The sequence below is a fragment of the Xenopus tropicalis genome, chromosome 8, assembly GCF_000004195.4.
Source record: "Xenopus tropicalis strain Nigerian chromosome 8, UCB_Xtro_10.0, whole genome shotgun sequence".
Classification (NCBI taxonomy): Eukaryota; Metazoa; Chordata; class Amphibia; order Anura; family Pipidae; genus Xenopus; species Xenopus tropicalis.
Window position 1 is genome coordinate 93,055,852 of NC_030684.2, and position 10,986 is coordinate 93,066,837.

The 10,986-nt window shown below is 40.0% G+C and overlaps 1 protein-coding gene across 4 annotated transcripts in view; it reads left to right on the forward strand.

Moving 5' to 3' along the window:
• atl1 (atlastin GTPase 1) overlaps positions 1–9,722 on the forward strand; it is a 44,306-nt gene extending 34,584 nt beyond the window's left edge. Inside the window, exons 11-15 of one of the 4 annotated variants that reach the window (XM_012968596.2) lie at positions 2,582–2,638; positions 3,058–3,129; positions 3,985–4,416; positions 7,340–7,354; positions 8,485–9,722. In XM_012968596.2, coding sequence (XP_012824050.2) covers positions 2,582–2,638; positions 3,058–3,129; positions 3,985–4,416; positions 7,340–7,354; positions 8,485–8,595 — 687 coding nt within the window. In that variant the 3' untranslated portion in view covers positions 8,596–9,722. 4 annotated transcript variants of the gene reach the window in all.
• The last annotated feature ends 1,264 nt before the right edge of the window (positions 9,723–10,986 follow it).

Below are 10,986 nucleotides of genomic sequence, written 5' to 3' on the forward strand. Positions count from 1 at the left end.
GACTAATCTCCCCGAGTTGCCTACCCCTGCCATCCCACCGGCGAACATGTAAGTCGCCGGCGGGATGGCAGACGCGGCGGGGCAATTTCAGGGAATTGCCGAAAAAGACTCGCGAGTCTTTTTCGGCGATTTGCGCGACATCGCGCCGCCGCGTCTGCCATCCCGCCGGCGGTACTGTCCTGGAAGTACTATTGCCCCAGTCAATATCAGGGTAATTAAAATCCCCCATTATTATCACTTGCCCCAGACTAGCAGCAAGTGATAATAATGGGGGATTAACATCTCACGTAACACATCTTTGCATGCTATTTATAATTTTGTCATAAAAGCATTTGCCTGATGTTATTACATTACCTGATCTGATCCCTCATGTTCCTCTATGAGGGAGCAGCCATATTTGTGCAGCAGGAGTCAGTTAGCATTAGAAGCTATAACTGAGCTATAGGCTGAGAAGGGACAGTAAGGTTGGCAAATACGTCAGGTTTAAGAACTTCAAGTAACAACTTACAGTTACATCAACATGACCTATAGATAACTTTTAATGTACATTCATATTTTGAAAAGTGTTTTTTTGGTGTCAGTATCACTTTAATGCATAAAATTCCTTTACTGTTGGTTGACTGTGTAACTTTGTATGAATTTGTATATCTGATCTGCTAAATATTTAATTAGGTTGATATTTGAGATGGAGTCACTGATATACTATTCAAAATGAAATGGTTGTTCACAAAAGTCACAGAAATCCTGAAGATGGAAGGAGCTCACTTTTAGAGGGATGGCTGCAAGGAAAAGGAAAATATCACTTGTTATCAAAAATGCCACTTTTAAATATCCAGTAATAATTGTACAGGTGAACGCCAAGGATTCAGCCTAATCTGAATTCTGCATGAATGGCAAAACCCTGAACTGAATCCTAGAATTATTGCATCCCTATTTAAAATATATTAGGCAAAGAGATGTATTAAACACATACACAGCCCCATACACAGACAAGTAAAAAACAGTGTTGGGATATTCACAGAAAAAGGAATATACTCCAGAGTAAAAATTTATAGCAACCAATCGGCACTTGGCTTTGATGGGCTAGCTGTAGTAGGTGAAAGGGGTATATTCATCAAAGGGCCAACAGAAAGTTCATCATAATTAATCAGAGAACAACTTTACAGGATATATAGGATTTCTGTAGTTCTCCACCAGTAACTGTCACATGATAACATCATTATGTTATAAAGCACAGTTTTGCAAGTGTTAATTTTTATGAGTCTACAAAGTAAATAATAAACAATACTTAAATCAAACTAAACTTTTTCCACTAAGCGGAATGCAGTTGCATTTCTATGATGTGAAATGCATTAAACTACACGGCAGTTCAATGGGTTACTAGGTCAAACTTAATTTTACACCCATTTTCTGAATTCACCTGTATTGCTTTTGTGCAGAGCAGTGCAGTTACAGTTCTTTTTTGAAAAAAAGGAAAAGCACACATTACTTTGCAGTAAAAACAACTTATTATTGCTAAGTATCCGAGTCTTTTGTAGGACAATGGGCCTTGCAGGCTCCTGAATGGAAAGCCCTACTGGAGTTTCCCCAAAGCATGTGTTGTTACTATGGACGTTCTGTAACCTGTTAGGATATAAACTTTCCATATTCACATTTAAGTGCCAAAAAGGCTACACCCTTCTGTAAAATATTCCACAAAGGGACCCACCCAGACTGTGTGACTATCATTGATTTTTAAAAGGATGTTCTATACGCTTGCTGTGTCAGCAGAGCCCTGGATTCTAGATGCACAAGGAAAGGTTCATTAAGTGGAGCTCATTTGTGAGTTTGTGTGTTAACAAACTCATAATGCAGGGAAAACTGCTTGATATGGAATATGTAAATAAGTGCATTCTATCATAGACAGCGACAGGGACCTGCAAAGAATAGCCTCAGCATTTCAGCAGTTTTCCTCAAATAAAACAGCCTGCCCAACAAATTACCCCACTTCATCTTCATGCATGTGTGACTGACCTTGTTGTTACTAAAGCACATAATGTGGTACCAGTTGCCTTTCTAAATCTTATAGGAGACACCACCATTTAAACAGTCCATAAATAATGCCCAGTTGGGCTGCTCAGATATTATTCTGGGATTAATGGTAAATTTCAGACAGTATCTTAGGCATTTATGCTCTAGCAGCAATATGGAGTGTCGCACATAGGAATAAAGTAGCATACTGTTATTAAATAAAGCTGCTTTATTATTAGGAGATAAATTACTTTTGATATTCTTTCCCTTTCATTTAGAGTGTTATTTGAGTTATTTTTAGGGAAGATGAATGTCTGCCAACAAAGTACATTTTAAGCACATTTGCAGTATTCCTGAGAGGCCCCCTCCCATACACAGCTGCCATATTCTGCTGTTCACATTATTGGTTTGATTATTCCCTGACAGAAATGATGATGAGAATAGTTTTGGATAGGTTTCTGTCATAGAGACAGCAAAGGATTATGGAGTGAATGTTGGCTTGTTTGCTGAGCTGTAACTGGAAATGTCAAGGGTGTGTCGGCTCTCTAACAGCAATGGCTTTTTATTGTAGGCTTATATAAAGATTTATCAAGGTGAAGAATTGCCACATCCCAAATCCATGTTGCAGGTAATTGTTTTTGTTTATAAATGTCTGACACCCACTGCACCTCCCAATTGTCTAATGGGATTATGTAATAAAAGGTGCAAAGTTTGCTACAGGTCTAATCACCTATAGCAAGCAATCTGCAGGTATGTTGGTCACTTTTTTAAAAGCAAACATTTGATTGGTTGCAATTGGTGCCTTTAATTTCAAATAGGGGTAAATTGGAATCTGTACATCATTGGTGTGTGTGTGTGTATATATATATATATATATATATATATATATATATATATATTATATATATACACACATACAGCCTGGGCCAAAAAACATGCCACAGCATACTATATTGCCCAGTAGTATTTGGTGCAAAATGTATAACCCTCCAACTTCTCAGTATCCATATTTATTTTCAATAATTCCATTCTGTGTTTCCCTTAAAGGCCACAGCTGAAGCCAACAATCTCGCTGCTGTGGCGACAGCAAAGGATTTGTACAATAAGAATATGGAAGAGGTGAGGTTTCAGCTTAATCATTTTTCTTCCACCAATGGCATGTTATGTACACACTCCAACAATAGCAACACTGCATTGATTTCACTTATATGTTTAAGCAAACGGTAACAGAAACTCTAGAGAAACAGCCTTCTATTTATACACCTGAGTATATCCGTACATATTTTTACGAATGCTTGGAATTCTGAATAGCAACATAAAACTGACCTCTTGCCATATACAGTATAACCTTCTGTCTCATATATCTGCATAAACATTGCTCTTTAAATGCTTGTAATTCCTGAAGAGATGATCTATGAAAATACAGATGTCCGTGTTTTAACCCTTTTTCTTACTAAAAGTTACCTTAATGGTGAACCCCCCTTTAAAATGTTTTAGAATGACCAATTTTAAGCAACTTTTTAATCGGTCTTCACTTTTTATACTTTATTGTTTTTGAATTTTTTGCCTTTTCATCTGACTTTTTCCAGCTTTGAAATGGGGGTCACTAACCCTGGCAGCCAAACAATATTGCTTTCTATTACTTATTTTTCTATTTAGGTCCTCTCCTATTCATATACCAGTCTCTTATGCAAACCACTCTCTGGTTGATAAGATGTTTTGAACCCTAGCAACCAGATGGTTAATGAAATGCCAAACTGCTGAACAAAAAGTGAAACCATAAAAAACCACAAATAATAAAAAATGAAGACCAAGTGCAGATTGTCTCAGAATGTCTCTCTCTACTTCATACTGAAGGTTAAGCAGAAGGTGACACTAATGACAGAGGGAAGCAACCCATGTCAATCCAGCCCCTGCGATACCTCTTAATGCCACCACCTTATGTAAAAGCTAACAATGTGATTGCTGTTACAGGTATGTGGTGGTGACAGACCATTCTTGGCACCTACTGATCTGCAACAGCGACACCAGCATCTGAAAGAAGAAGCAGTGAAGCTGTTTCGTGGGGTAAAAAAAATGGGAGGAGAGGAATTCAGCCGCCGTTACCTGCAGCAACTGGAAAATGAAATAGATGAGCTTTATGTGCAGTATATCAAGCATAATGACAGCAAGAATATATTTCATGCCGCGCGCACCCCTGCAACTCTCTTTGTGGTCATATTCATTACTTACGTGCTGGCTGCTGTTACTGGTTTTATTGGTTTGGACATTATAGCCAGCCTGTGCAACATGATCATGGGACTGACTCTTATCACACTGTGCACCTGGGCATATATCAGATATTCAGGGGAATACAGAGAGTTGGGAGCAGTAATAGATCAGGTGGCTGCAGCTCTGTGGGACCAGGTAAGTAGTATTGTGCTTCTACAGCTTTACATATCTGCAATATAAAGAGACATTTTAAAGGCGGCCATACATGCACCATTCTTCATCTTTGTACAGGGTCAAACTGGTAACCGCAACCTCCGCAGGGGCCTGCCTGACATCCTCCCCTGAACGTACGTAAGTGAAACACGTCAGGGGAGGGGAAACAGGGATCAGGTCTAGGTCGACGGGGGCCCACTGGGTTTTTTCCTGGTATACTGGCAGGCCAGTCTGACCCTGTCTTTGACTAATAATCTGTTCGTGTATGGCGGGAGACAAGGCGAACGATAACGGTAAAAGCCTTGTATATCAGTTGTCTCGTCGATCGGGCAGGTCTGAAAATTTTGATTGCGTGCCTGAACATCATAAAGTTAATGCTGAATCATCAGATAGGGATAAAGAGTTTATTTGTTTTTACCTGCATATCTGACGATTTAGTTCTTAATGTTAGTGGAGTGGACAAACTATCATTCCTACTGCCAATGGACCAATGGCATGTATGGCCACCTTTACCAGCCTTACAGCAAATCCCATCAAGAATTTGATCTCCTCAACTAAGAAGGTGCTATAGATCTCCTGCCTCTAGCCCCCTTCTTTGGCTTGATGGTAGAGATTTGATCACAGGAAATAGGACTGGCCTTTGCACATTTACAGCTAACCGCATGGAGGGTGGGGAGATGTTGGTAAGTGCAATTGTATAGTGGCGTGCTTGCTGAAGTGTGCCTGCATTTTCCAAAAGATATGTCTATACTAGAGATATTTATAGCGCTTTGAGTAGTTTTTTAAGTGGATAAATGAAAAGCTGATAACATTTTTCAGATTATTTCTGCCACCCATATATGTTGCTTACATAAAAACACTTTGCCTGCCCCCTGCATTTTTGTTTAATAACAAAGCTCCCAGATGGTATTCTTAGTAAATGACATTACAATATATATGTGTATTTATAAACAAAAAAAAAATTATATATATACAGTGGATATAAAAAGTCTACACACCCCTGGTAAAATGTCAGGTTCCTGGGCTGTACAAAAATGAGACAAAGATAAATCATTTCAGAACTTTTTCCACCTTTAATGTGACCTATAAACTGTACCACTCAATTGAAAAAAATACTGAAATCTTTTAGGCGGAGGGAAGAAAACCAAAAAAACTAAAATAATGTGGTTGCATAAGTGTGCACACCCTTAAACTAATACTTTGTTGAAGTACCTTTTGATTTTATTACAGCACTCAGCCTGTTTGGGTATGAGTCTATCAGCATGGCACATTTTGACTTTGCAAGATTTGCCCACTCTTCTTTGCAGAAACACTCCAAATCTGTCAGATTGCGAGGGCATCTCCTGGGCACAGCCCTCTTCAGATCACCCCACTGATTTTCAATCGGATTCAGGTCAGGGCTCTGGCTGGGCCATTCCAAAACTTTAATCTTCTTCCGGTGAAGCCATTCCTTTGTTGTTTTGGATGTATGCTTTGGGTCGTTGTCATGCTGAAAGATGAAGTTCCTCCTCATGTTCAGCTTTCTAGCAGAAGCCTGAAGGTTTTGTGCCAATATTGACTGGTATTTGGAACTGTTCATAATTCCCTCTATCTTAAATAAGGCCCCAGTTTCAGCTGAAGAAAAACAGCCCCAAAGCATGATGCTGCCACCACCATGCTTCACTGTGGGTATGGTGTTCTTTTGGTGATGTGCAGTATTGTTTTTGCACCAAACATATTTTTTGGAATTATGGCCGAAAAGTTCAACCTTGGTTTCATCAGACAATAACATCTTTTCCCACATGCTTTTGGGAGACTTCAGATGTGTTTTTGCAAAAGGTAGCCTGGCTTGGATGTTTTTCTTCGTAAGAAAAGGCTTTCATCTTGCCACTCTACCCCATAGCCCTGACATAAGAAGAATACGGGAGATTGTTGTCACATGTACCACACAGCCAGTACTTGCCAGATATTCCTGCAGCTCCTTTAATGTTGCTGTAGGCCTCTTGGTAGCCTCCCTGACCAGTTTTCTTCTCGTCTTTTCATCAATTTTGGAGGGACGTCCAGTTCTTGGTAATGTCACTGTTGTGCCATATATTCTCCACTTGATGATGACCGTCTTCACTGTGTTCCATTGTATATCTAATGCCTTGGAAATTCTTTTGTACCCTTCTCCTGACTGATATCTTTTAACAATGAGATCCCTCTGATGCTTTGGAAGCTCTCTGGGACCATGGCTTTTGCTGTGGGATGTGACTAAATAAATTTCAGGAAAGACCAACTAGAGCAGCTGAACTTTATTTGGGGTTAATCAGAGGCACTTTAAATGATGGAAGGTGTATGCTGACTCCTATTTAACATTATTTTGAATGTGATTGCTTAATTCTGAACACAGCTACATCCCCAGTTAGAAGAGGGTGTGCACACTTATGCAACCACATTATTTTAGTTTTTTGGTTTTCTTCCCTCCACCTAAAAGATTTCAGTTTGTTTTTCAATTGAGTGGTACAGTTTATAGGTCACATTAAAGGTGGAAAAAGTTCTAAAATGATTTATCTTAGTCTCATTTTTGTACAGCACAGGAACCTGACATTATAAATATATATATATATATATATATATATATATATATATATATACACACACAAAGTTTAATGACATCGGTGAATTGCAGCTAACTGTCCTGCTCCCTTGGGTAAAGAAACATCCTTTGCTGTGGTGAGAATAAGCAGAGGAAACAAATCCCTCAGGCAGAAGTATTTTCCCTTTTCCCATGTGAAGCTCTAGGAATAAAATGTGGAAAGTTTACATTGTGTCAGTTGTGAGGAGTGCAATTGTATATATTAGCTTGCCACTAAATATTTACAAATGGGTGAGAATGATAACTCATTTATCTTTCCCTCTCTTTTCTCTTTCATTTTTGCAAAAGGGAAGCACCAATGAGGTAAGTTAAAAAATCATTAGCCACCCTTGCACATAGGCATTCTAACTAGGCGGAGCGGTTACAGAGGCTAGCATTTTACTTTAGGATGTGTATAGCTACATAAACATACCACCTGAAGCATGTGGGGCTTGCTACAAACAGCATCACTGATCTCACCCTTTTGGGCCTAATTTATTATTTAAACACAGAAATATTAACATCTGCCTCAATGAAACAGAAAAAGGTCTGCTGCTGCAGTGTTAGGCTGATGCCACACCAGGCGTAGGGCTGATTTTTTCGGCAAGCGGAAAAACGCTTGCCGAAAATTCAGCCCTACGCCTGCTACTTGTGCCTGCACCCGAATGAATGGGATACGCTCGGGTGCAGGCACATGTAGCCGATATACGCACAAAAACGCGAGAGAATGCAAAGTCTCACGTTTTCTTGCGTATATCGGCTACATGTGCCTGCACCCGAGCGTATCGCATTCATTCGGGTGCAGGCACAAGTAGCAGGCGTAGGGCTGAATCGCTTGCCGAAAAAATCAGCCCTACGCCTGGTGTGGCATCAGCCTTAGGTAGAAGTGTCAGACATTGTGCAATGCTATAAATAACTATGCTTCCAAACACCTGCTGGGTAGGAATGTGTAAATTGTGTGTTATTAAAGGATATTCACTTGTACACAAACAGCAATATGATGCATTGGCTACCCCCTTCTCAACGACCTGCAAAACTGCACAGAACCTCCCTCACCCATATATACAGCAAAATCAAAAGGCACTGTATAGCTTAAGCTGGTCATGAATTAAAAGAACACAGCAAACCAGTGGGTCTTTCACCACTGGGTGATATCGAGCTAATCCAAATGTTTCGCCCTAGGGCCGAGTGATCAAATCACTATAGAGGGGATACATGCTGTCAGGGTGTGGGCCATATCAACAAGCCAATGTGGTCCTCATTCTGATTCTGATTTTTAAACCTGCCTGATTTTCATCTTGATACCGGTCTGGTATGCCAGTTCCCCATACACGGATAGATAAACTGCCAATTGGGATTCAAGGGGCCAAATCTTGTATGGCCACATACATGAATGATGTTACTGCAGAGCAAGTCTGTCTATGTGACTTGTAATTGTGTGTTTCTGTTTGCAGGCATTATACAAACTGTACAGCGCTGCTGCCACTCACAGACACTTGTACCACCATGCTTTCCCCGTGCCACAGGCAGATGCTGCCGAAGAGACCGAGAGAAAACACATATAGTCATGGCTTTAATTATTCCCTTTCTTTTATGTGGTAAGGGCCTGTGATATGTGGCTCACTGAGGTACCAGTACCTTTGGAATAAAAAGATGACACACTGCATGAACATTAGTGTACACCCAATATCATTTAAGCACCCTGTTCTGATGCACCCGTACAAAGGACTGAAGTATACAAATAGAGGGTGGCCAGACAGGGAGACAATAAAAATTGTTCAGTAATGCTCTATTTACAACTTGTGAGGTGTGTGCTTCTAAGGTGCAGCTTTGTTGATGGTCGGGTACCGCTAAGACATGGCTGTACAGAGGACTTGGAAGCTACTTACCATCACATTTAAAGGGGCAGCATTATGAAGATACAGATTGAACAAGATCTTGTAGATGTGAGTTATGACTTTTTATTGCAGAGGTGAGCAATTCTCAGGGCAAGTTTTAAGACTGGATTAAGAGGGCATCCTGAATCCAGATGTCCTTGGTAATAAAAAAAATAGTGTTACATAATCTTGAATAATGTTCAGTCAGTTTAATGAAAAGGTTAAGTATATACTTCAAGGATGTCAAACCTGCAACCCTCCAAAGGCTACTGAACTGCAGTTCCCATAATGCCATTAACAGACTGATGGGGCGTTTTGGTAGAATTAGGCATAATACTGGCCATCCTGGATAAATATATTTTTTCTGAAGATACAACCTTCAGCCTTACTGCAGCCCCATAGGGCCCCAGTTCTCTAACACCTGCACTTACAATTCTTAGTGCACTATTACCTGTTTAGAGGTGCAAATTTACAATTGCTCCTCTGTAACACAACGTGTAAAAAAAAAAATAAAACCACAAATTCCAAGTACATCACCAGGCATCACAGTGTAAAAAAAGGCATAGTGCTCAAGCTGTGTTTTGGTTTTTCAGGGATCACATACCTCTATGTTAAAATCTGTGTTAAAAAGAAACATCTGCTTCTGGTGTAATGTAACAGCATCAAATCTGTAAAAAATAAATGTGAAGTTTGGGTCTAGACAGCCGGATAAAAAGCCCTGGGAAATACAAAAATTTTCCTAGCATCCACTCCTGATCTTTGATTTTAGAATCCTGAAAGACCAAAAAAAAAAAAAAAAAAGCAAAATTTCTCAAGAACAACAATTATATGGGCTCTGGCTTACCAACCAAAGTTTGTTAAAAGGCCTCACACAAGACTTAAGCCCCTAATATACCTGTCACTATAATCTGTTCCTTCAAAAAGTGTGAATAAATTCAACTGCAAAACAGTTCTCTTTTGCATCATTTGAAATTCTGGCAGGAGAGGAGGGGCTAAAACATTGATGTTTTACATTGATGTAATAACTTGTCCACAGCTTACAGACAGCATGCAAGGAACTACATAACCCACAATGCATGGTACTGTAACATTCCTTTCTTTATTGACATCACATGTGCAGGGAATTGTGGGATTTGAAGGATGCAGGCTGAAGGCAGGTGGAGGACAGTTTACTACTGTTATTGATTGTTTTAAATCAGCAATGAAAGTGTGAGTTTAGTTTTGGCCGTCAGCACTGCTCAATAGACTACTTAATGCCAAGCAGTCATCTTCTGCAACAGCGCCAGTGGTAGAGCGACTAAAGGAAGGCACTGGAAAGCAGGCAACAATTCTTTACACGTCAAAACTGGAAAAGTTGCAGGTTGAACATCCCAGAAGAATAAGAACCACATTTGTGATCAGCTTTAATGCCCCTGTTAATTTGCCAAAAAGCATAGATTAAAATACTTTTTCACGCAGTGTAGGAGCTGTCACACTAATGGCTTGTGGATGTTTCAAACATTAGCCTTACAATTTGAGGCCAGGAAAATGGAGTCTCCTTTCTACAGATTTCAGTCAGGTAAAAGCACTCGTGGGGCCTCCCTGGCTCCAGCGGATATGAATTTTTTTTTTTGGCCCAACAGCAATTACATTCCTTGAATAGGAGAATATGACACTCGCATTCTCAGTGAGCTCTGAGTAGCTGTTGGGAAGCCAAGCTTAGGGGTGGGCCCAAATTATCAAGCAGAAAATGAATTTTGTCTGTCACAGAGGGTGATGCTACAGGGCTGATTAAGTTTTGGTGCTAATTGCACTGGTTTCTGAGTTGCCATGCACTAATAATCTGTATTATTTATTATTTACTAATCAGCATTCTATTGTGACATATATATTCTGTATATACAGTATATTGTGAGTGGGCCCCTAAGCTCAGTAAGTGGCAGCAGCACAGAGCATGGGCAGGGAATCGGCAGAAAAGAAGATGGGGAGCTACTGGGGGTATCTTTGGGGCCACAGATTTTCCCTGCTAAAGGGCTGTGGTTGCAAAACCAAACATAATGTACAACATTTCTAGCCTACTTCTTTAGTTAAGCTTTAGTT